The sequence below is a fragment of the Myxine glutinosa genome, chromosome 3, assembly GCF_964187855.1.
Source record: "Myxine glutinosa chromosome 3, kmMyxGlut1.1, whole genome shotgun sequence".
NCBI classification, from domain to species: domain Eukaryota; kingdom Metazoa; phylum Chordata; class Myxini; order Myxiniformes; family Myxinidae; genus Myxine; species Myxine glutinosa.
Genome location: NC_136263.1, coordinates 740,514 through 768,013, shown reverse-complemented (window position 1 = coordinate 768,013; position 27,500 = coordinate 740,514). Strand labels below are relative to the sequence as shown.

General features: G+C 45.9%; 1 protein-coding gene across 1 annotated transcript in view; it reads left to right on the top strand.

The window, feature by feature from the left end:
* The window catches only part of COL17A1 (collagen type XVII alpha 1 chain), a 261,339-nt gene that overhangs the window by 144,685 nt on the left and 89,154 nt on the right, over positions 1-27,500 (top strand). The window contains exons 25-29 of the mRNA XM_068111347.2: positions 8,750-8,845; positions 12,125-12,187; positions 12,319-12,354; positions 12,556-12,609; positions 13,159-13,194. Coding sequence (XP_067967448.2) covers positions 8,750-8,845; positions 12,125-12,187; positions 12,319-12,354; positions 12,556-12,609; positions 13,159-13,194 — 285 coding nt within the window. The remainder of the gene's footprint in view (positions 1-8,749; positions 8,846-12,124; positions 12,188-12,318; positions 12,355-12,555; positions 12,610-13,158; positions 13,195-27,500) is intronic.

Genomic DNA, 27,500 nt, shown 5'->3' with positions numbered 1-27,500 from the left:
CTTCCAAGGTCGGCAAATTGAGTACCAGCTTGCTGGGATGAATGATCCCGGTGTGTACCCCGGTTTAGAATAGGTACGCCGTATCCCTGCGCATCGAAAGAGCGTGACCAAGGGTTGGCATCAGGAAGGGCATCCGGCCATAAAAACATTGCCTCAAACAGGGAACCATGATTGTCATGGGGCCCGCAAGGCTAACCCCCGCTCTAGCGGGGAAAATGGCCTTAAAACGATCATTCATTCATTCATTCTCCATGCCCATTGCGCTACACAGTGACACAAAACAGCAGAACGACTCCTTTTCTCTATTCAAACTAGTTGAATGAGTGATTCTTATATTGCAGTCACATGTAACTCACCACAGGTGAGTTCAATTCAAAGTAAAGGAGAATCACCTGCTTGAAATATAATTATTTCTAACAACTTCAAAAAGGTGCCAATAATATTGTCCGGGCCATTTTAGGATTTCTGTGTGGAATAAGCTAAGATTTAGTAATTTCAAAAAGCTTTTTATGTTTTGTTCCACTGAAAACCAAAGAAATACAAATGTGGACAACAAAATATATATTTTAATTTTAACAATTACCTGGAAGAAATGGTGCATTATTTGAAAAAAGTGCAAGGGAATCAATATTTTTGGCCACGGCTGTATGTATATATGTATGTATGTATGTATGTATGTATGTCCCCTCAAACATACACCAATCAGAGCTGAGGATCTGGTCACATGACAGGGGTGATGTGATGTCATTACGGTGCGACAGCTGACTCAACACACCGCCATTTTGATACCTATGCCGTTCAGGCAGGACATGAACCACTAGTGGTTTTCACATGAACATGAACCACATGGACTTGTCATGTATCACAATCTGCATGCTCTACCTTTACGTTGTCCATTCAGTGTGAAACACAAACACACACGTGAAACACATGAAGTAAAACACGTGAAAATAAGGATCTTTGAGTAACACTCGATTGTTATCGTGGCATTCCCACACTGGATTGTTATCGTGTCATTCCCACACTCGATTGTTATCGTGGCATTCCCACACTGGATTGTTATCGTGGCATTCCCACACTCGATTGTTATCGTGGCATTCCCACACTCGATTGTTATCGTGGCATTCCCACACTCGTTTGTTATCGTGGCATTCCCACACTCGATTGTTATCGTGGCATTCCCACACTCGATTGTTATCGTGGCATTCCCACACTCGAATGTTATCGTGGCATTCCCACACTCGTTTGTTATCGTGGCATTCCCACACTCGATTGTTATCGTGGCATTCGCACACCCGATTGTTATCGTGGCATTCCCACACTCGATTGTTATCGTGGCATTCCCACACTCGATTGTTATCGTGGCATTCCCACACTCGATTGTTATCGTGGCATTCCCACACTCGATTGTCATCGTGGCATTCCCACACTCGATTGTCATCGTGGCATTCCGACACTCGATTGTTATCGTGGCATTCCCACACTCGATTGTTATCGTGGCATTCCGACACTCGATCGTTATCGTGGCATTCCCACACTCGATCGTTATCGTGGCATTCCCACACTCGATTGTTATCGTGGCATTCCCACACTCGATTGTTATCGTGGCATTCCGACACTCGATTGTTATCGTGGCATTCCCACACTCGATTGTTATCGTGGCATTCCCACACTCGATTGTTATCATGGCATTCCCACACTCGACTGTTATCGTGGCATTCCCACACTCGATTGTTATCGTGGCATTCCCACACTCGATTGTTATCGTGGCATTCCCACACTCGATTGTTATTGTGGCATTCCCACACTCGATTGTTATCGTGGCATTCCCACACTCGATTGCAGGCCCCCCAGATCATATATATACTGAAACGCAAAATAAACTTACCACCTTTGAAACCTTTAAATATCAACAATAACACTGCGTGTAGTAAATGTGTGAACTTATTTGTGGACAATAGTGTCCTCACTGTCAGACAAAACGGTCACGGATGGTCACTTGAACCTTCAATGGTCACTTCATAGCACAGCTGTTGAACAGCCATTTTGACTGTCAGTGATTAGCCAAGGGGTACGGGATGATTTTAATGAGCTGCACGTGATGTCTTGATATTGGCTTTAAAAAGGCCAGTGCAAAATGGGCATTTCAATCAACATGCCACGATTGTCAAGGGATCAATGGCAGCGTGCCCTGGGCATGCTGCAAGGCGGACTGAGCTACCGTGAGGTGGCACGTCGCCTTGGCTGTTCACACCAGACGATATCGGCCCTGGTGGACAGAGACACCCTCCACAACTCTGCAGATGACAGACCTCGATCAGGCAGGCCAAGAGTCACCACTGCAAGGCAGGACAGGCAGATGGTCCGAAGTCACCTGCGGGATCGATTCCGTCCAGCATCCCGCACTGCGGCGGAAACTCCGGGGCGTGCAAACCCACGGATCTCCAATGATACTGCACGAAGACGACTGCATGACTATTGCAGTCATGCAAGAAACTTACCACTTGTTTTAAATGTAACAAGCGTTACGCCTAGGTCCCCCGTCGGTGAAGTGATGTGAGTTGACAAAGTTTAAGACGCAGAAAACATGCTATGATATGATATTTCGCTCACAAGGTTCAGACATACATGGAGGTGGCTGTATTGGATTTTGACGTGGCCACCCAATTTTCAATAGCGTTCTTCCTTGTGCCTAGATACACCCAAACACCAGATTAGAAGTTGGTGCTTTGCTTATTTTTCAAGATATTACGCTCACAAGGTTCAGACATATATATGGTGGCGGCCATCTTGGATTTTGACGTGGCGACCCAATTTACAATAGCGTTCTTCCTTATGCCGAGATACACCCACACACCAGATTAGAAGTTGGTACTTCGCTTATTTTTCAAGATATTCCGCTCACAAGGTTCAGACATACATGGCGGTGGCCATCTTTGATTTTGACGTGGCGACCCAATTTTAAACAGAGTTCTTGCTTGTGCCTAGATACACCCACACACCAGATTAGAAGTTGGTACTTCGCTGCTTATTTTTCAAGATATTTCGCTCACAAGGTTCAGACATATACATGGTGGCGGCCATCTTGGATTGTGACGTGGCGACGCAATTTTCAACAGCCTTCTTCCTGTTGCCGAGATACACCCACACACCAGATTAGAAGTTGGTACTTCGCTTATTTTTCAAGATATTCCGCTCACAAGGTTCAGACATACATGGCGGTGGCCATCTTTGATTTTGACGTGGCGACCCAATTTTAAACAGAGTTCTTGCTTGTGCCTAGATACACCCACACACCAGATTAGAAGTTGGTACTTCGCTGCTTATTTTTCAAGATATTTCGCTCACAAGGTTCAGACATATACATGGTGGCGGCCATCTTGGATTGTGACGTGGCGACGCAATTTTCAACAGCCTTCTTCCTGTTGCCGAGATACACCCACACACCAAATTAGAAGTTGGAACTTCGCTCATTTTTCAAGATATTCATCTCACAAGGTTCAGACATACATGGTGGTGGCCATCTTGGATTTAGACGTGGCGACCCAACAGATACACCCACACACCAGATTAGACGTTGGTACTTCGCTTATTGTTCGAGATATTTCACTCACAAGTTTCAGACATATATATGGTGGCGGCCATCTTGGATTTTGACGTGGCAACCCAATTTTCAATAGCGTTCGTCCTTATGCAGAGATACACCCACACAGCAGATTAGAAGTTGGTACTTCACTTATTTTTCAAGATATTCATCTCACAAGGTTCAGACATACATGGCGGTGGCCATCTTGGATTTTGACGTGGCGACCCAATAGATACACCCACACACCAGATTAGACGTTGGTACTTCGCTTATTGTTCGAGATATTTCGCTCACAAGTTTCAGACATATATATGGTGGCGGCTATCTTGGATTTTGACGTGGCGACCCAATTTTCAATAGCGTTCGTCCTTATGCAGAGATACACCCACACACCAGATTAGAAGTTGGTACTTCGCTTATTTTTCAAGATATTTCGCTCACAAGGTTCAGACATATATATGGTGGCGGCCATCTTAGATTTTGACGTGGCGACCCAATTTTCAATAGCCTTCTTCCTTATGCCGAGATACACCCACACACCAAATTAGACGTTGGTACTTTGCTTATTTTTCAAGATATCCATCTCACAAGTTTCAGACATACATGGCGGCGGCCATCTTGGCTTTTGACGTGGCGACCCGATTTTAAACAGCGTTCTTGCTTGTGCCTAGATACACCCACACACCAGATTAGACGTTGGTACTTCGCTTATTTTTCGAGATATTTCGCTCACAAGTTTCAGACATATATATGGTGGCGGCCATCTTGGATTTTGACGTGGCGACCCAATTTTCAATAGCTTTCGTCCTTATGACGAGATACACCCACACACCAAATTAGAAGTTGGTACTTCGCTTATTTTTCAAGATATTCATCTCACAATGTTCAGACATACATGGCGGCGGCCATGTTGGATTTTGACGTGGCGACCCAATTTTCAATAGCGTTCTTCCTTATGCCTAGATACACCCACACACCAGATTAGAAGTTGGTACTTCGCTTATTTTTCAAGATATGCAGGTTACAGTGTTCAGACATACATGGCATCAGACATACATGGCGGCGGCCATCTTGGATTTTGACGTGGGTTGCACCCACACACCAAATTCGAATGCGGTCCTTCGCTTACGCACGCATGCACGCACGCACGCACACACGCACGCCCGCACGGACGGACGGACGGGAAAGCCATAGTCCCCCTTTCGCTCCACTGAGCGACGGGGGACAATAAAATTGTAACAGTTCAAAATAAAACAAACCAACAATTGCTAATTGAAACATTGGCATTTTATTGATGACATGTCAAGTTTTTGACCAAGATACACCATCTCATCAGTTTGTTCTACAGTACAGACCAGCACAGGGTGCGATGTCAGTCCCCTTTCAATAGCGTGTGTGGCCACCATTGTTTTGGATACAGGCAGTGCATCGTCGGCGTATACTGCCTACCAGTCTTTGGATGGATTGCTGCTGGATTCTGTCCCACTCAGTCCTCAATGTCTGAAGCAGCTCTGCCCGTGTCCTGGCCCTGCCAACTACGCGTCTCCCAAGCTCATCCCACAGGTGCTCTATGGGATTCAGGTCAGGGGAGAGCGCAGGCCACTGCATGGTGTTGATGTTCTCGCCTTGGAGAAATGCAGTGGTAAAGCGAGCAGCATGGGGAGGAGCGTTGTCATGCTGAAAGGTTCTCAGTTCTGGGTGGTCTAGCAGGAATGGCAGCAGATGAGGTCGCAGGATGTTATCCACATACCGCTGGGCGTTAAGATTCCCATCCACAACCACCAGTGGCGTCCTGTACCGGCCTGATATGGCGGCCCACACCATCACACTTGGGCCACCCCACCTGTTGGCTTGACGCACGCAACAATCGGCATATCGCTCGCCAGTTCTTCTCCAGACACGCTCACGCCCATCAGGACTGTCCACACAGAACCTTGACTCATCGCTGAAAGCGATCTCGTTCCACTGCTCCAAGGTCCACCGCTGATGCTGCTGGCACCATCTCTGTCGGTTGTGGCGATGGGCAGCCGTCATCATGGGGCCTCTGTATGGTCTTCTGGCAGACAGACCATGGTCATGCAGTCGTCTTCGTGCAGTATCATTGGAGATCCGTGGGTTTGCACACCCCGGAGTTTCTGCCGCAGTGCGGGATGCTGGACGGAATCGATCCCGCAGGTGACTTCGGACCATCTGCCTGTTCTGCCTTGCAGTGGTGACTCTTGGCCTCCCTGATCGAGGTCTGTCATCTGCAGAGTTGTGGAGGGTGTCTCTGTCCCCCAGGGCCGATATCGTCTGGTGTGAACAGCCAAGGCGACGTGCCACCTCACGGTAGCTCAGTCCGCCTTGCAGCATGCCAAGGGCACGCTGCCGTTGATCCCTTGACAATTGTGGCATGTTGATTGAAATGCCCATTTTGCACTGGCCTTTTTAAAGCCAATATCAAGAAATCACGTGCAGCTCATTAAAATCATCCCGTACCCCTTGGCTAATCACTGACAGTCAAAATGGCTGTTCAACAGCTGTGCTATGAAGTGACCATTGAAGGTTCAAGTGACCATCCGTGACCGTTTTGTCTGACAGTGAGGACACTATTGTCCACAAATAAGTTCACACTACACGCAGTGTTATTGTTGATATTTAAAGGTTTCAAAGGTGGTAAGTTTCTTTTGCGTTTCAGTATAGTTGGCTTTACGGTTAGGGTGGAGGTCTTGGGATCTTAAGGTCCTCAGTTCGAATCCCGGTCAGCTGTTGAAGTAACACCAGGTGGGGTTGACTCACCTGTCATCCTTCAGAGGTCGGTACAAAATGAGTACCAACTCACTGGGTCCTCTCTCCAGGAGGTTGATGGCGGGATTTGCACTCCAGCCGCTGTAAAACACCTCATTCTGTAACGCACACAGTGGTGTGTGTCGGGATGGTGCTGAGGTCACTCTGATAGTGTTGACTAACTGACCAACACATAGAATAAACCATATGGTGTCTCAACGTAATCTCTCCGTTTCCATGGTGACAGACAGCTTATAGACTTAAAGTACTTCAAAATGATTTAATACCTGTATTATTTACTAACTGGTATCTCCACCCAGTTTGTACTATCCTCTTCAACTAAAGTATCAAACAAGCCTGGCTACGCCGCTGGTAGACTTTCGGTCTTGTTTGATGAAACTTTGTATATACAATCCACACTGGGGGATGCAAGAAATATTTAACCTTTTTTAAAATTTGACCCCTGGCATGATCCAGGGTGTGGGGGCTTAGAGGGGGAATAAAATGTCAAAAAAATATATCGCATCCACGTTCAGTTTGGCATTTTTAATATGAATTGGCGAAGCCTAGAAAAGAACGAAACACAGTAGACTTACCCTTTAGAATTACCCTTTAGAATTACCCTTTGGAATTACCCTTTAGAATTACCCTTTAAAATTACCCTTTAGAATTACCCTTTAGAATTACCCTTTCGAATTACCCTTTAGAATCACCCTTTACAATTACCCTTTACAATCACCCTTTCGAATTACCCTTTCGAATTACCCTTTAGAATCACCCTTTAGAATCACCCTTTACAATTACCCTTTAGAATCACCCTTTAGAATTACCCTTTAGAATTACCCTTTACAATCACCCTTTAGAATTACCCTTTAGTATTACCCTATAGAATTACCCTTTAGAATTACCCTTCAGAGTTACCCTTTAGAATTACCCTTTAGAATTACCCTTTACAATTACCCTTTAGAATTATCCTTTGGAATTACCCTTTGGAATTAACCTTTAGAATTACCCTTTAAAATTACCCTTTACAATTACCCTTTAGAATTACCTTTTAGAATTACCCTTTAGAATTACCATTTAGAATTATCCTTTAGAATTACCCTTTAGAATTACCCTTTATAATTACCTTTTAGAATTACCCTTGAGAATTACCCTTTAGAATTACCCTTTAGAATTACCCTTTAGAATTACCCTTTAGAATTACCCTTTAGAATTACCTTTTAGAATTACCCTTTAGAATTACCCTTTAGAATTACCCTTTAGAATTACCCTTTAGAATTACCTTTTAGAATTACCCTTTAGAATTACCCTTTAGAATTACCCTTTAGAATTACCCTTTAGAATTACCCTTTAGAATTACCCTTTGGAATTACCCTTCAGAATTATCCTTTAGAATTACCCTTTAGAATTATCCTTTGGAATTACCCTTTAGAATTACCCTTCAGAATTACCCTTTAGAACCCATTAGAATTACCCTTTAGAACCCACTGGAGTTACCCTTTAGAATCCTTTCGAACTACATAGTTTTCATAGAATACTTACGTCGCCCAGTCAAATTGGTGTCAGCCGACCCTTCTGTTTTTTAAGGGTTTAAAAAAAATCCAATATGGCTGCCAGACCACGTGAGCTATGATGTCATAAATTTATATTCTCCAATACAATTGTTGTGTCGACCATGCTGAATAAATTTCAAACTGATCGGACTAAGCATTGTACTTGTCAAATTATGACGTCATAATGAAGGCACAAATGACATCATCATAAACAACACTTATTCCCCATGTGGAGTTCTTTACAATGAGCCGCGTTTCAATATTTTCCATGGAGCGCTTTCAGAGATATAGAGGTCCACTGCTTTTCAGTTTTTTCACGATGGCGCCTGTAACGTGAACTATGACGTCATCTTTTCTCACAAAAAAATTCTACATGAGTAGTCACATACTGTGGTGAAAATGTCGTGCCAATTAGACCAACTGTTCCCGAAAAAAGGAATTTTAAAAATGCAGACATGTACATACGTACGTAACCAATCGCTTAACCCCACTTTTCACTTCGTGAGCACAGGGTAATTAAAAATGGTGGGTTAGAAAGGTTCTTCCTCATTTTTGACCGACGGACATAGCCAATAATGAAGCAGCTTCACCGCTTAAAAATCTGTTTTGACTCTGAATTGGTAAATCCTCTTAATATTTGACGGGTCAAAACAGATTTTTTTTTTTTAAGCTCAAAATTTGATATTGTGTCATTCCTGGTGTAACTTTTCGCCATCTTTCAACTTTGCTTTAGGTGGGAATCGTAGGGATTTGCGATGGTACACCATTGACTTGGCTCTAGTTTGAGTTCCATTTTGTGATTAGAGTGTGATTGTGTGGTTATAAATTTCTGTGTTTCCAGGTGCTGAAGGGTCAGCCGGGTCTCGAGGAATCAATGGAGTTCCTGGACCGCGAGGTCTTCCTGGACCAGATGGTACAGGACAGAAAGGCAAACCAGGTAATGTAAATATAATGGTCTGCCCGATCCCGGATAGAAGAGGCTACTGTAACCGGTCTGTGTGTCAGTGAGTGAAAGTATGAGTCTTCATGCCGATCTACTTTAACATAGATTCTTTATTCTTGGAACAAACTTAATCTAAATACCCCGACGACACTCATTTAACCAATAGGCCAATCGTTTAACACAAATGTGTGTTCACTATGGTTTATTTTTGAGGATAAAACGAACTCGAAAAACATTTTCCATAAAAGAGTAATTATGTCTCTTCTATTGGAAATGTAGACGGTGGCTTGCAAACTGAGCCTCAGGGGCGGTGTACAGAATCGTTTAAAATAAAAAATAAAAAATACAAGGTACAGAGAGGTGAAATTCGCTGCACGTGATGTGCAATGCACGCAGAGTAAAACGAGTGTTCATTTACACCTGTAGGATATCTAATAAAGAAGATATAAGCACACCTGACACTCGGCCGAGGCTTCAGAATTTGGCATGCTCACGAGACTGCACCATCGAATAACCTGCTCCAGCCCGTCATTAATGACGACATGACATTATAACAAAGCCCTGACACCCTCACAGAAGTATATTTTAATATGGCCCTACTGCAAAGCCGCAATGAGCCGGCGAAGCCAAAGCCTCTTGCCACTATTTTACCCATCACTATGGCATCAGTAGGTTAGGTAGTTGGTAGTAGATAGGTGTAGTAGGTACCGTACCTAGTTCAAAATGACACCATTTGCATTCTGGATGAGATTAAAATTTATAAAATTTACTTCTTGATTAATTCGGTGAATTCCGTCTCAACTTCGGATATTTCCGGCCGTGAAAAACTATCCCCGACGGTGGCGAGATTTCTAAAAAATAATTCTTCGGCAATTTTAGAATATTTGATGCCGTTTTCAGCCTCCGAAACACGGTAATAAGGTTTTTTGAAATATTTTTTCAAATGCTTGAATCTCATTGGTTCCAGTGTTTGGTGAAGATTTTCGTTGAAGATAACCAGGGCCCGTGCGGGCCCGGGGAACGAGGTTGGTCTTAAAGTATTTTAATTACAAATTTGAGGTGCATAAGATTGTGAATCAAACAAAGACGGGTGAAACTGAAACAAACTCCTACTGAACTTTTTCGCAATTTTTTATGCATACTTCTGCATCCGCAAGATGGCGGCCTCCATGGAGCGATTTGATGCGTCAAAGCTTCGAAATTCTCAAAGGATCCAGCAAAATCTGGCTTTTCAACATAATACACGTTCATTCACAACACCGGCTTCGCCGGCTAATATTATCGGGAATTTAAAATGGTGAGGCTTCTTTTCAATGACCTGATCTATTACATAAGAAGTAATAGTAATAATAATTGGCAATATTAATATGGATAATAACATGACTCCCCCTGCCGACCCCACAGTAAACAGGTGTACCAGTTCTTTTAAATGACACATTCATTGTTGTGATTGCTGCAGCGGTCTTTGATTAAGTCGAAAAGGATGGATTAGATGAACTCTGGGTCGTGTTTGGGCAGGCCAATGAAAGAAGGTGAATGCCTATATCCATACCTTAGTTTGGCAAAGATAACTAGGCACGGAAAACAGCAGAGGCCTGCCATTCCTCCACGCATTCAATGGCTGTGGAAATGTTTCTGGGTTAAAAAGAAAAGGAAAACAAATATTGTACCAAACTTGGTCCGTTTTCCCTGAGGCCACAGCTCTTTTCCTGAAACTCAGTAGTCGTCTTGAAAAGGTGGAATCAAGTGATTTACCTGTGGTTCACCATGCTTGGCAGTGATAGATCCAGCTCGGGTTCAAGTGTAGACTCAGCAAGAAGCACGTTGCGTATCCAGAAGTATCGATCATTTGATGACATATTCCACCGACACAGGTTGCATTGCTTCAGGTTGTGCTTTCAGATGATAAATATTCCATTATTAGTACCAGATCAAAGAATATCATGATAGCAAAGAATATTATTCATAGTACGATATGCCGCCATTGTATAATGCTGTGATATGCCTCCATTGTATAATGCTACGATATGCCGCCATTGTATAATGCCACGATATGCCGCCATTATATAATGCTGAGATATGCCGCCATTGTATAATGCTAAGATATGCCGCCATTGTATAATGCTACGATATGCCACCATTGTATAATGCTATGATATGCCACCATTGTATAATGCTACGACATGCCACCATTGTATAATGCTATGATATGCCACCATTGTATAATGCTATGATATGCCGCCATTGTATAATGCTAAGATATGCCGCCATTGTATAAAAAAAAAAAAACACCTTTAGAGGCCATTTTTCCCCGCAAAGCGGGGGTTGGCCTTTTTCGGGAACCGTGGTTGTTGTTGTTTTTCGGTCCCCTTTTTGAACCAATGTTTTACGGCCGGATGCCCTTCCTGACGCCAACCCTTTTTGCCGCCTTTAACGACAAACAGGGAATTACCAGTGAACTGGTATTCAATTAGCCGACGTCGGAAGGATGACAGGCTGAGTCAACCCCCCTGGCGTTAATTCAGCAATCGACCGGGATTCGAACCCAGGATCCTAGGATCCTAAGCCGGCACCCTAGCCACTAGCCCAACACCAGGGCCCAATTGTATAATGCTACGATATACCGCCATTGTATAATGCTATGATATGCCGCCATTGTATAATGCTAAGATATGCCACCATTGTATAATGCTAAGATATGCCGCCATTGTATAATGCTAAGATACGAGTCCGCCATTTTAAATTTGTTTGTTGTTGCTTTAATTGTTGCTAAAGTATTAAAGAAAATGTAGTTCAACAATTTCAACATAATAAAATTAATTTTAAAAACATCTTTTTAAAAACTACTGTGATTTTTTCCTATCGATACTTGAAATCACTTGAAATGGGCAGCCATCTTGGATTTTGGCCGCCATTTTGAATATTTCAATATTGTCTCTTGGGTTCCTCCTTTTCTGTGTAATCTCAGGTACAATGGTACATGCATGCCAAATCTAAGGTACAACAAATACATCATCACGTGGAAGAAGCTAATTAAACGCAAGCTTGGGTAATTTAGGTTCCTGATAGAAATCGGTTAGAAATGGGAAAGTGACATGAAAAAGGAAAAGTATAACTTGTCAGTGTGCGACTACCTTTTCATTTGAAAGTTCAATCTCACTGAACAGGTGCACCATTTGGTCAATGTTAGGCCAAGCTCTGTTTTCCGACTGAATTTGGGTTGTGGGGTTGGCCCAATATCATATAAATGAATAAATACATGTTTTCTTTTAGGTCTTGATGGACCACGAGGTTATCCTGGTATTCTTGGCCCACCTGGACAACAAGGGCAGAAAGGTAGGCCAAAGCCGTGTAAGATGAAAGTTTTTCTTGGATAAGCCGTGTCGTCGGAGTTTCTATCGGTGCTTTCAAGTTGTTCATTGAGATGTGAAAAGCTCAATTTTTTTCAATGTTTTTTTCGTTTTCAGGCATGGCAGGGGAGAAAGGACCGGCAGGGTTTGCAGGTAAATGAAACGAAAGGTGTCACGCTAACAAAAACAAGCTCGATTCGATATTAATTTATCTCCATCACCTGTCATTTACACTTAAACATAATCACAACTACCTGACGCTAAATGTTTCTATTATTATTGCATTATTGACATTGTTCCTCATTTGTGATTCCACTTAACACTTCATTCCTCTTTTCTGTGACTCCTTAAAAGGACCCCCGGGGACACCTGGCCAGCGTGGACCACCTGGGAGTTTAGGATTCAAGGGTGAGAGTCGGGGCAACATTTGACCTTTGGTGTTGGGAATATGCATTTGCACCAAAATAAAAGATGCTCACTTACTGTTTATGAAGAAAGTTACCAGTTTAAACTAGGCTGCCATGATAAGCTAGACTAGAGGTGTGCACGCTCCCCTCTGAGCTGTCCAGTCTGGGTTCCAATCCCAACCCAGGCAGGTAAATCATCAATGTGTGTCCCGTCCCTCTGATGGACACGTTAAACTGACGTCCCGTCTGCCGACATTAGTTGGTGGACGTTAAAGATCCCACGGTGTCCTTTGCGAAGAGTGGGCGAGTTATCTCCAGCACTCATTCTGATTTACAAATACCTGCTCCAATCTAAAGGAGCACTGCATCAGTGACACTGCCATGTACCTGCATGCAAGAACCGATGGTAATGCGCAGCCACTTGCAGCACACGAATGGTGACGACAAGCAGTTTGAACTCTGTTACTGACACAGAATGAATGCCATTTTTATTATCCTATCTCTATCGTGTTATCTCTAACTTTTCACCTTTATATTTCATGTTGTGCAGGAGAAAGAGGAGAAGCTGGCAACAAAGGACTTAAAGGTAACAAAATTATTTCATGACTCTCTATGGAAATTAAAAACAAGTACATTTTATGATGCTCTATGTTTCGGAAAGTCTCACACAATCCAGACTTGATCTGCTCAACAGAAACTTTCCTCCTTCAAGATGTCTCTGATTCCTTAATATCTCTTCCTGGTTACTCCCTCCTCCGGTATGATAGACCTGAGCCTCGTCCTGGTGGTGGGGTGGCTATCTTTATCAAAAACTCTCTTCCTCACTCTCCTTGCACTGCCCTCTCTCCTCCTCACCCCCAGGAGTACCTCTGGCTATGGCTTCCTCTCCGCTCCCACCTTTTGTCCATATGTGTTCTGTACCGTCCTACAAACAGTGATGACTCCATTTACATTTTGCTGTCTGACAACATGGACCAACTTCTATCAACTCATCCAAACTCTCTCTTCCTCATATGTGGTGACTTCAACTGTCATCATGCCAGCTGGCTGGGTGTGGGTTCCTCTCTCACCAGCCATGGCACCTCAGCAAGGACTTCTGCGACTCACTGGGACTGACACAATGTGTCAATTTCCCGACCCGGATCTCAGTCAACGGAGCATCTTCTCTTCTAGACTTGGTGATGACTAATTTCCCGGAAAATGTCTGCTGCTCTTCTTCTGCTCCAATCGGTTCTTCTGATCATGTGCTTGTTAAAGTGGACATCTCTCTGGCCATTCTCAGAGAGCCTCCTCAGCATCGACGAGTCTGGCATTTCATACAGGCTGACTGGCACGGTCTTCAAGCAGCCATCAATCATCTGGACTGGTCTCCCATCTCGACCGCCTCTGACATCAACTCTTCCTGGGAATTCTTCCAAAGTAAACTGCTCTCTCTCATGCACAGATTTATCCCATCTCGTCTTCAGTTGTCTTACCCTTCCTCCCGTCCACGGTACAATGAATCGTGTGGTGAGGTAGTTGCCCCGAAACAACTTGCGTTCGCCTAATGGAAGGCAAATCCAACTCAAGGCAATCTCAGTTCCTTGCACCAAGCTCGGAACAAGTGTGTTCCGAAAATCGACAGTCTTGGTTTTTTTTGGCACTTTGTGATTGGCAAATAAATAAAAAATGCCCTTCAAATTAGACCGTGATTAATGATTGCCGATGGTTTTTAAGGAAAGAAAATTGTGTTTGGGTTCCCCTTTAAGGGTCTTTTGGATATTCAGGGTCTTTTCAGTCTTTTGGGTCTTGATGGTTTTTTGGGTCTTCAGGGTCTTTTCAGTCTTTTCATTATTTTGTGTTTTTTGGTTCTTTAAGGATATTTGAGGTCTTCTGGCTCTTTGAGGTCTTCTGGCTCTTTGGGGTCTTTTCAATCTTTTTGGTCTTTTGATCTTTGGGGTCTTCAAAGTTATTTGGGTTATTTTGGGTCTTTGGGGTCCATTGGGTTTTCTCGACCTTTTGGGTCTTCAAGGATATTCAGGGTCCTTTTGTCTTTTTGGTCTTTTGGGTCTTCAATGATCTTTGGGATATTTTGGGTCTTTGGGGTCTTTTGTGTCTTCGATGTATTTTGGGTATTTGGGGTCTTCTGAGTCTTTAGGGTCTTTGGGTCTTTTGGGGTATTGTGGGTCTTCAAGGTATTTTGGGTTCTCTAGGTCTTTTGGGTCTTTGGGGTATTTAAGGGTCTTTGGAGTATTTTGGGTCTTCAGGTCTTTTGGTTCTCTTGGGTCTTCGAGGTCTTTAAGGGTCTTTGGGGTCTTCTGGGTTTTTAAGGGTCTTTGGAATATTTCCAGTCTTTGGGGTATTTTAGGTCTTTGAGTTTTTCTGGGTCTTCAGGGTATTTTGGTTCTCTTGGGTCTTAAAAAGGTCTTCGGGGTCTTTTGGGTCTTCGGGGTTGTTAAGAGTCTTTGGAATATTTTCAGTCTTTGGGGTATTTGAGGTCTTCGGGGTATTTTGGATATTTTGGGTCCATTGAGACTTTTCAGTCTTAGTCTTTGTGGTCTTTTGGTTCCTCTGGTGGGTTTTTGTTTTTTTTTGATACAGAATCGAGGCTCGTGAAAGAGCTAACATTTATTTCACAAACAAATCAAACAGACAAACAAAATATATAAAAAGAGGGAGCGGAAGACAAGATGGGGAGAGAAGGGGAAGCACACAAACACAACATTTGAGAGCAGGGAGATGTGTGGGAGGGAGAGGGCTTGGGGGGGGGAGGGGGCGTGGGAAGGGGGGGGGGGGGTTGGAGAAGTATTTAACACAAGGACACCAAGGACTTCCAGGACAGAAGTTGGTATTTAAAAAAAGTGGATTTGGGGTGAAATCAGCGGGGGTAGAAAAGATCAAGGTTTTGGACGGGGGAAGATAAGAGATGGTGGTGAACAGCTGTTTTAAAGACCTGGAGGGTGGAGTGGGATTGAAGAGAGTGAGGGAGTTTGTTCCAGAGGCGGGAGAAAAGAGGAATGAAGGAGTGAAGGTGAGCAGAGAGTCTTGATTTTGGCAGTTTAACCATAAAAGGGTTGCAGGCAGATCTTGTGCGACCTGTAGGAATATTTGGGGGACAGAGCCCAGAGAAAGCTGGGGGGGGGGGGCAAGGCCAGAGAGGAGTCGGTAGAAGACGCAAAGACCACCAACCTGCCTGCAGTGAGTGAGTGAAAGGCCCTTGGAGTTAGCTTCATCGCGGGAGATTCCAATGATTCTGAACACTTTGGTTTCAACAGCGTGAAGACGAGCTAGGTGTGAGGCAGGAGCACCAGCCCAGAGGGGAGAGAAGTATTCCATTGAGCTGCGGATGAAAGCCTTGTATGTGGTGAGGAGCTCAGGTGTGCCAAGGAAGGACTTCGCACAACGGAGGATGCCCAGTCGGCGACTGTCTTTGGAGGCCAGATTTGAAATGTGGTTTTCCCAGGAAAGATCATGGCAGATAGTGAGACCCAAAAGCTTGAGTGACAGAACTTCTTGGAGAGGATTATTCAGAAAGTGGATGGCAGGGTTGTCCAGTCGGTCTTTTCGGAGAGACATCGTAAGAGTGTGAGATTTGTCAGGATTGAAAGACATGTTCTACTTGTTTTCCCAGTCTTTGATTTTGTCCAGGTCTGCAGAGAGTGAGGAGGCTGCAGACTGCCGATCTGAGGGATGAGGAATGGAGCGACAGAGAGTAGAGTCATCAGCAAAGAGATAGAGAGGATTTTCAAGAGAGTCAGAGAGATCATTGATGAAGACCAGAAAAAGCACAGGGCCCAGAACACTGCCTTGGGGAACTCCAGCCTGAACAGGAAGAGGAGATGAGAGAAACCCATTCAGGGCCACACGTTGAGTACGACTAGAGAGGAAGTCCGCCAGCCATGCGTGGAGATTTCCATGGATACCAAAGGAGGAGAGTTTGGTGAGCGGAGCGGGGTGCCAGACCGTATCGAAGGCACGTGATATGTCAAGGGAGACAGCTCTAATTTCCTATTTGGCATTGAGGACCTCCATCCATTGTTGAGAAAGCAGAAGCAGCATGTCCAGAGTAGAGTGACCAGGTCTGAAACCAATCTGACCAGGTCCTTTGAGGCCTTGGGGTCTTTTGGGTCCTCTGAGTCTTTTGGGTCCTCTGGGTCTACTCTGTCATGTTGGTCCTCGAGGTGTTGAGAGGGTGGGGGGAAAGGGTCTTTTGGTTCTCTGGGTATACTTCAGGTTAAGTATTTCAGGTTATATTTGTGGGTGGAGTCAGGTCAGCTGTCCAACCAAAGGGTGAAGAGCGGACATACATACATGCAAACACTTGCTCCATTATGTATAGATATATATTATATATTTAATACTGTACTAGATTAGAGTTTATGGATAAATGAACAGTTGCATGGCGGCCGCAGGAGACCAAACCCAGCCAACTCCATCGATTGCTAGGAGTCGACCAAGTACCGTACGAGTTGAGCTTAAGAGCTCAATTTAAATTGTCTTCAGTTATCTGCAATCACGTCGTAGTTATCACGTGGTTATTTGCTGAGTAATGAGCTGGTATTTTGATAAAGAGTTTGATTAAATATGTTTCTGTATGATTATGTATGGTTGATTAAATGGTTCCAAAAATTGTATGATTGATTAAAGTGTTCCAAAACCTGTATGATTGATTAAAGGGTTCCAATTATTTTATTATTTTATTGGTTCCAAAAATTGTATGATTGATTAAAGGGTTGCAAAAACAGGTGCAAAAAATGGTGCAAGGGGCAAAAATGGTGCAAGGATTAAAGGTGCAAAAATAGATCCTAGCAACTACAGACCAATCAGCCTTCTCCAAATTATCAGCAAAGTCATGGAATCCATCATTGCTTCGGATATGAAATCTTTCCTCTTCTCCAATGGCTTGATCTCTGATCATCAATTTGGTTTCAGACCAGGTCACTCTACTCTGGACATGCTGCTTCTGCTGTCTCAACAATGGATGGAGGTCCTCAATGCCAAACAGGAAATTAGAGCTGTCTCCCTCAACATATCACGTGCCTTCGATACGGTCTGGCACCCCGCTCTGCTCACCAAACTCTCCTCCTTTGGTATCCATGGAAATCTCCACGCATGGCTGGCGGACTTCCTCTCTAGTCGTCGTCAACGTGTGGCCCTGAATGGGTTTCTCTCATCTCCTCCTCCTGTTCAGGCTGGAGTTCCCCAAGGCAGTGTTCTGGGCCCTGTGCTTTTTCTGGTCTTCATCAATGATCTCTCTGACTCTCTTGAAAATCCTCTCAATCTCTTTGCTGATGACTCCACTCTCTGCCGCTCCATTCCTCATCCCTCAGATCGGCAGTCTGCAGCCTCCTCACTCTCTGCAGACCTTGACAAAATCACAGACTGGGCAAACAAGTGGAACATGTCTTTCAATCCTGACAAATCTCACACCATTACGATGTCTCTCCGAAAAGACCGACTGGACAACCCTCCCATCTACTTTCTGAATAATCCTCTCCAAGAAGTTCTGTCACTCAAGCTTTTGGGTCTCACTATCTGCCATGATCTTTCCTGGGAAAATCACATTTCCAAGCTGGCCTCCAAAGCCAATCGCCGACTAGGCATCCTCCGTCGTGCGAAGTCCTTCCTTGGCACACCTGAGCTCCTCACCACATACAAGGCTTTCATCCGCAGCTCAATGGAATACTACTCTCCCCTCTGGGCTGCTGCTCCTGCCTCACACCTAGCTCGTCTTCACGCTGTTGAAACCAAAGCATTCAGAATCATTGGAATCTCCCTCGATGACGCTATCTCCGAGGGCCTTTCACTTAATCACCGCAGGCAGGTTGGTGGTCTTTCCGTCTTCTACCGACTCCTCTCCGGCCTTGCTCCCCCAGCTCTCTCTGGGCTCTGTCCCCCAAATATTCCTGCAGGTCGCACAAGATCTGCCTGCAACCCTCTTATGGTTAAACTGCCAAAATCAAGACTCTCTGCTCACCTTCACTCCTTCATTCCTCTTTTCTCCCACCTCTGGAACAAACTCCCTCACTCTCTTCAATCCCACTCCTCCCTCCAGGTCTTTAAAACGGCTGTTCACCACCATCTCTTATCTTTCCCAATCCAAAACCTTGATCTTTTCTACCCCCGCTAATTTCACCCCAAATTCACTTTTTTGAGGTGACTTTTGACTTCTTTCCTGGAAGTCCTTGGTGTCCTTTCGTTTTATACCTATCCTGCCTCCCCCCAGGCCCTCTCCCTCCAAAAACATCTCCCGATGTCCCTGCTCTCAAATGTTGTTTGTGTGCTTCCTCCCCTTCTCTCCCCATCTTGTCGACCGCTCCCCTATTTATATACTTTGTTTGCTTGTTTGTTCGATTTGTTTGTTTGATAAATGTTAGCTCTTTCATGAGCCTCGACTCTGTACACACAAAAAGAAAAAAAGAAAAAAAAAGGGTTCCAAAAATTGTATGATTGATAAAAGGGTTCCAAAATTTGTATGACTGATTAAAGGGTTCCAACAATTGTATGACTGATTAAAGGGTTCCAAAAATTGTATGATTGATTAAAGGGTTCCAAAAATTGCATGATTGATTAAAGGGTTCCAACAATTGTATGATTGATTAAAGGGTTCCAAAAATTGTATGATTGATTAAAGAGTTCCAAAAATTGTATGATTGATTCAAGGTTTCCAGCAATTGTATGACTGATTAAAGGGTTCCAAAAATTGTATGATTGATTAAACGGTTCCAAAAATTGTATGATTGATTAAAGGGTTCCAACAATTGTTTGACTGATTAAAGGGTTCCAAAAATTGTATGATTGATTAAAGGGTTCCAAAAATTGTATGATTGATTAAAGGGTTCCAAAAATTGTATGATTGATTAAAGGGTTCCAAAAATTGTATGACTGATTAAACGGTTCCAAAAATTGTATGATTGATTAAGGGGTTCCAAAAATTGGATGACTGGTTAAAGGGTTCCAAAAATTGTATGATTGATTAAAGGTTTCCAACAATTGTATGACTGATTAAAGGGTTCCAAAAATTGTATGATTGATTAAAGGGTTCCAAAAATTGTATGATTGATTAAAGGGTTCCAAAAATTGTATGATTGATTAAGGGGTTCCAAAAATTGGATGATTGATTAAACGGTTCCAAAAATTGTATGATTGATTCAAGGTTTCCAACAATTGTATAACTGATTAAAGGGTTCCAAAAATTGTATGATTGATTCAAGGTTTCCAACAATTGTATGACTGATTAAAGGGTTCCAAAAATTGGATGATTGATTAAACGGTTCCAAAAATTGTATGATTGATTCAAGGTTTCCAACAATTGTATGACTGATTAAAGGGTTCCAAAAATTGTATGATTGATTAAAGGGTTCCAAAAATTGTATGATTGATTAAAGGGTTCCAAAAATTGTATGATTGATTAAGGGGTTCCAAAAATTGGATGATTGATTAAACGGTTCCAAAAATTGTATGATTGATTAAGGGGTTCCAAAAATTGTATGACTGGTTAAAGGGTTCCAGAAATTCGCCGACTGGGCATCCTCCGTCGTGCGAAGTCCTTCCTTGGCACACCTGAGCTCCTCACCACATACAAGGCTTTCATCCGCAGCTCAATGGAATACTGTTCCCCCCTCTGGGCTGGTGCTCCTGCCTCACACCTTGCTCGGCTTCACGCTGTTGAGGCCAAAGCTTTCAGAATCATTGGAATCTCCTGCGATGTAGTCAACGCCGAGGGCCTTTCACTCACTCACCGCAGGCAGGTTGGTGGTCTTTCTGTCTTCTACCGACTCCTCTCTGGCCTTGCTCCCCCAGCTCTCTCTGTGCTCTGTCCCCCCAATATTCCTTCAGGTCGCACAAGATCTGCCTGCAACCCTCTTATGGTTAAACTGCGAAAGTCTAGGCTCTCTGCTCACCTTCACTCTTTCATTCCCCTTTTCTCCCGCCTCTGGAACAAACTCCCCCACTCCCTTCAATCCCACTCCTCCCTCCAGGTCTTTAAAACAGCTGTTCACCACCATCTCTTATCGTCCCCCATCGAAAACCTTGATCTTTTCTACCCCCGGTAATTCACCCCAGAGTCCTTGCAGTGTTCATATTGTTACAGACGTGGCTTGGATGTTATTTACCGAGCGGTTTTATGGTATGACCACGTCTGCACAAGTTACCCGATTGTGCCCGAACGTTGACTAGTCGCGCGATGCTGGCTCAATAAGAAAAAGAAGACACCCGGCTGGATTACAATAACACAATACGACACCAAGGTTTCGATTCTCAAGACCTCCGGAGGAGATTATATTCGTACGGAAAGGTCAGATTACAGGGGCTAGAAGTATAATCACAGAAAGACAGGCACTTAGACACACTCTTATATTATTCCCAACAGACGACAGATAAACGGGACAAAGCTGACTCACACGGGGGTTGATGGCAGGAAAGCGGTTGTCGATGGCTCCAGGTGCACCTGTGCTCAAAGGTTAGAATCGACCCGGTCCGGTCCAGAGATGCGGGAGGTTTCACAGCGCTCGGAGGGGACGTTCTTTCACAGGCGGGCCTTTCTCTCTCAGCGCTCGCAGGTCCTTCTTTCTCCAGCTCGGGGCGCATCTCTCGTCACATCCGGCGCGTGGCCGCGTATATCCGGCGGGGAGTGACACGCCCTCGGCTCGTTAGCTCCGCCTCGTGGAATCGGCACGTTGCTTCTCATTGGGTGCGTGCGGGGGGTTTACCAGGCTCCGCCCTTGACGAGGAGCTGACAAGGAGCCCCTTCGTGGTAACCCCGTGGAGCGCATGGTCTGGAGCTAATCGAGCCGGTGTGAGGACGCATCCTCCCCCGCTCCGCCGCCATCTCCTCTGTTGTTGTTGTAATTGTTGGGGAAGAAGATGGAAGGAGGTATGGGAAAGGTCCTAAACTCACTACTGATGCCATATAATCACATTCTGGTGCAACGAAGAGTCATAATTAATGGAGACGAGGCCTTAACTGACATAGAATAAGAATAACTAGGAAGATGTCCGAAAGTTGTCTACGTGTGGTGCGGTGGACCTGGGCACGACATTTAATGGGGGAATAAGGGGAAGGTCGGCTCTACTGATTGTTATTTACATGCAATGGGACTAGGGAATGGGGGATTGGGGAAAGTTGGGGAGTATTGGAGAAAATAGGGGAATATTTACAAGCGGATATGGAGGCCAAATTCCATATTCGCAACATTGCACCCTTCTCTACCCTCGGGGCGTCCCGACCCGATAAATTTTTACCTACTTTAGTGTGGCACGCAATGTAGTTCCCTCTACTATTAACTCTACCCTGAGTGCGACAGTTTTACAGATATTCACAAATGAGTAAATATGTCCCCCTGCGACGTTGCACCCTTCTCCTCACAGAAACACACCCACAGGATAACCGAATCCGGAAAGAATTCTCAAACTAAACATACAGCCGGTAGGGAGCATTATTTACAAGACTACGCTGCTATTTACACTACGATCCAGGACCTGTTTTTGGAGGGACACATGCAGATGTTATGCATAGAGAGAGAGCGCGCTTGCCAACATCGATACACCAACCCACGAGTGCTCTGTGGCCGACGGCCTTTAATAACGTGCAGAGCACCCTTCCCGAGCATCAACAGCACCACCCCACCACCAATCGGTGCAGTCACCATTGTTCATTGGAATAAAAATAAATTCGACAACCCCTAACCCTGCAGGTGTCTCTTGCTCTTCTTGTGGTGCACTTGGTGGTGTTAACTATTAGTGGTTCACCTGTATGGCATAGGTGCCACATTGACCCATAGGTCCATCCCCGGGTGGTGCTTGGCCGCAAACGAACTGCGGTCCATTGTGGGTGGCCACAAACATTGCGGTCCATATGGTGTATCGATCCCGGCAGCAAACAGCGAAAGTGCAGGCCCACAACTGCGCAGCCAGCACCTCTCTCTCCTCTCTCTCTACCCCAAAGCCAGATCCTCGGAGGTGGGAGACAAAAGAAGAAACAAGTGAGTAAGGTGGTAAGGGCGCAAAAGTGCACGCAATGTAAGGTGATGCACACTGGGGGCACATGGGAACCAGGTGAGACAGGTACGTTCCTATCGTACGCCCCCCCCCCCCAACCAGGTAACCTACATGGCCCCTCCCTTACCCCTTACTGTATCCACACAACACAACACTACCCATAAACATCTACTTTACAAATCAACAAACATCCCTACTGTCTTCCCCGTTCCTCCCATATACCAAATTCGTCTTCTCTCCCTCCTAACCAATCAAATTTGCCATTTTCAACTCTCATCAAAAATTGCCATCTCCAACTCAACATCATAATTTGCCATCACCAATTCATCATCAGTCCCTCCTAGGGAGGGAGAGATGGAATCACTCCAATGTCTCATCCACGTCGTGATGCGTCTCACAAATCCTCACAGCAATCCTTACTTCTGCACAAAACAAAGGAAACACAGGTGTGGAGTCATCATCATCACCTCAGGTAAGTGGCTGCGTATGGTGCGACAGGTTCTTCAATCCTAACTATTTCCCAAATGACTTTAACAACTTTACACTACCCGGGGTCTTTCTCCGGCCAAACCATTGGCCCTCTTACACGATGGGTTCTAAAAACCAATTCCCATTGGCCAAACTGTGGTGCTTTTCAATTTGGGGTCTCACTCCCCCGATTCATCTCCCGGTGCCCTCGCACAATTTCTGGGCTGTGGCGTGTACCTCTCCCAGTGGGTCTACCCACCTGCACACCTCCACCACTGCGGTTGCCTCCGAGCTTACCTGCTCCTTACCCTAACCTAACTAACTGGGGCAGGCCCTCTGGCGCTCTCCCCACTCGGTGCCCTCTCTGGCACTGGGCTACCCGATCCACACCCGGGATCCTCAGGCACCCACTCACAACTACCGGCTCCCAGAGCCCACCTGCGGCCTCACCTGGCCGACATCCTCACAGTGGTGGAGTGCCCAACCAACTACACACACTAACAGGCTACACGCCCAGCCATTTCCACAACACTAATGCACCCATCCACAACACCATTCTGCAACCGCACCACAAATGCCAATATCCAACCACAATTTACCTGTACCCTCTACCTAACACTTACACTACCCGCCCCGGGTATCCGTGATGGGGGTCCACTCTTCCCCCATTCACACCTTCGCACCATGCACACCACTCCGTACCACTTACTCCAACTCTCTCCACACACCTGTACTTGCACACCTGTGCTCTCACACTTGGTGCCACCTGCACCCTTCTCTCCCCAAGCGCATTCGCGCTGATCCACAACACTCACTACTCATACACTGCTCCACACACCTGTCCAGATGCACACCTGTGCAATCACACCTGTCCAGTTGCACACCTGTGCAATCACACCTGTTCAGTTGCACACCTGTGCAATCACACCTGTTCAATTCTCACACACACAGCATCATCTCAGCTAACTACGCCCTTCTGAAACTTGCGCTTCCCAGTCGTCCCTTTAAACTATTGCGCTCCCACGTCATTATCAACCACACTAAACTACCTGCGTCCCCACTACAGGTATCAGTCACTAACTAAACTTAACGTTACCTACTGTCATCTTCGCTAGATCCCTATCAATATAACCTAACCCACCCGGGCTAGTTTTCACTGCCATACACCCCATAATCTATTGCTCCTTTGCCCCCCACATGGGAAGGATGGTGGATTTGCCATCCCACCACATCGGGGGTCTCTCACTACCAATTTTGCACATCAAATTGCAACAAATTAAAAATTTGCCAATCATCTGCCAATCACTGTACCATTACCAATCATCACTCTGCCAATCCTTTGCCAATCATCAAATTTTGCTTTTCTCTAATTTTGGGTCCAAAACACTAACCTCATCACCCAGTCGACTCACTAATACCTCTCGGTGCGCCAATTCCTGTCCAAAGCCCGGCTTCGTAAAGCCAAACAATGGATGCTGGTTGTTTTGTGCCAGCGGCTGGATGCGTCCGGCACTCGGTGCAGGGACGGGGGCTTACCCGGGCCGAGATCCCACGCATCACCTCGGCGTGGAGCCATCCAATGTCCCGATCTCGACCTGCCGGCACGTCTCAACACAACGCGGTCGCCATAACGACCCTTCCTATCGGGCTGCCAGCTCCGCCTAGTGGAGCACGGACGCGGCCGTTCAAAGCGAGGCCCAGCACGCACCGAGGGCCTGACTCGGCTATAAGTCGTTCTAACCTCTAACCCGTGTAACGTCGATGCTTCACCTGCATGCTTACACCCCGCAGCCCGTTCCTTGCTCACACATCCAGCTGTGCCCATGCTCCTCGTACCCTTCCTTACACACCCAGGTACCCTCATTCCACTCACAGCCTTGGTCACACACCTGACCACCGAACACTTTGGCACACATTCGTTGGTCGCACACCTCACCAATACACCGCTTCGCGCCCCCCCCTCTGTCACCTCCTCCGTGACAATCACAGGTGTGCCCTCATTCGCACACCCAACCACGTGCCTCACCACCAACTCCAGCGTGCATTCCCACTCACGCTCTACCATTCCAGGTGTGCATCCTTCTATTCCAGGTGTACATCCTCGCTCACCTGTCACAACCAACTCACTCTCCTTGTCATTCTCACTACTCTCACCTCCATTCTTGACAGCGCACTCACCCTTACTCTTGACAGCGCACTCTTTCCCCATGCACCTGTCCGTCACACACCTTCCTCGCGCACACTCTCCCGTCACACCCTCTGTAACACTCACCACAGGTGTGCATTCTTCCTTGCCTTTGACAGCGCACTCTTTCCCCATGCACCTGTCCGTCACACACCTTCCTCGCACACACTCTCCCGTCACACCCTCTGTAACACTCACCACAGGTGTGCATTCTTCCTTGCCTTTGACAGCGCACTCTTTCCCCATGCACCTGTCCGTCACACACCTTCCTCGCGCACACTCTCCCGTCACACCCTCTGTAACACTCACCACAGCACGCTTCCATGTGCTCCCTCGCACACGCGCTACGACCGACTCACTCTCGCCAGCACACTCACTCCTTGGCACGCACTTTTTCCTCACACACCCCAGAGTCGGACTTTCTTGCACACCTCCATTTTCGCACACCAGACCTGTCGCACACTTCACCAACGGCCTCTCATGAACACCCGGGTCTATCTCGACCCCCAAGCCTCTTAAATCACCTGGCGCATCATACGCACGACCATATTGGTCACCACTTACACCGGGTCCTCTTCCTCTTCGCTTCTCCTCCATCACCTGCGAATCCCTCATCCGGTTAATGAGCACATCATCACGATCCAAACACAGACTTTGGACCAATTCTTTTATCTCCTCTTTTATTTCTTTCTTATCCCCTCTCCGTCGCTTCTTAATTTCGCTCATCCCTTCTTCCACTTCTTCTAATTTGTGCTTCACCTCTTTTATTCCCTGGTACGTCTCCTCAAGCTCGTCCTCCAAGGCTACCTTGACCGTTTCCAGGTGCGTCCTCACCTGCCGGTCCTTCGTCTCCATTACCTCTACCACCTCGTCCAACCTCGTTGTCAGTCCCTCACGTACCATCTGACATTCCCTCTTTGTCGCTATCAAGTCGTTTTTTATGTCGTTTTGTGTCGCTTTTAACCCTCCTAATACCGCAGTGTTCCTTTGAACCTGCTCCACTAACTCCGTTTGTCCCACCGTCAGCTGCTCCACCTCCTGCGTCAGGTCCTCTATGCCCCCTTGTAACTTTACAGTCCCCTTTCTCACCTCCTTCTCCATGTGCTCCTTACAGTGCCTCACCTCCTCGCGCACTCCTCCGACCTCCTCACTCACTCCTCTTCTGATCTCTTCTCCCATCACTTGCATCTCCTGCCCAGATGCCACCCTCATCTGCTCCATTTCCTCCCTGTGAGCATCCAGTTTGGTTTCTACCCCCATTCTGACCCCCTCTATCTGCTGCTCCATTTGTTTAACTTCCCTTTCCGCTTGGTCCCTCATGTCCCTCAATTTGCCTTCCATACTGTTTTCTAACCCCTCTAACCCATTTTTCACTCCCTCTATCTGATTCTCCTGGGCAGCCATTCTATTTTCTACCCCCATTAACCCATTTTTCACTTCTTTTATCCCGTTGTCTAACCCCTCAAAATTATTGTCTAACTTCTCACTGGTACCCCTCGCTTCGTCCCTCATTACCCCCATTTGCTCACTCTGAGCATCCATCCGGTTCCCCAACCGCTCACCCAATCGCTCAATTTGGCTCCCCATACTCATCTGTACAGCTGCCTGTAGCTGCGCAATGAGGGCCTGCATGTCAATCGGCTGCATGTTAAAGCCCGTTGATACAGCGGGCTCGGCTACCGCGCGCTCTTGCGAGGCGCCATTTTGCGTGCCTGCTACCCTCGCTGTTTCGCTCTCCTCATGTCCCTCATGTCCCTCAATTTGGTCCTGGACCGACCCTGCTTCACTCTCCCCTACCGGACCCCAGCCGTCTTGATCCGCCATAGCGCGACTTGCAAAATTCGAGTTTCGTAAAACAAATCCAAATTATTTTTTTTTTTTCGTTATAATTTCGTCGAGCGCAGTAACCGCGGGACCGCGCTCCGAATCGATTCGGTCGAGCGCCGTACGCGCTCCGGCTCGATTTTCCCTCCCAAAATTTGGGCCTAACTAATTTAGTCCCGGGTTCGAATTCCACTCCTCGACACCAATTGTTACAGACGTGGCTTGGATGTTATTTACCGAGCGGTTTTATGGTATGACCACGTCTGCACAAGTTACCCGATTGTGCCCGAACGTTGACTAGTCGCGCGATGCTGGCTCAATAAGAAAAAGAAGACACCCGGCTGGATTACAATAACACAATACGACACCAAGGTTTCGATTCTCAAGACCTCCGGAGGAGATTATATTCGTACGGAAAGGTCAGATTACAGGGG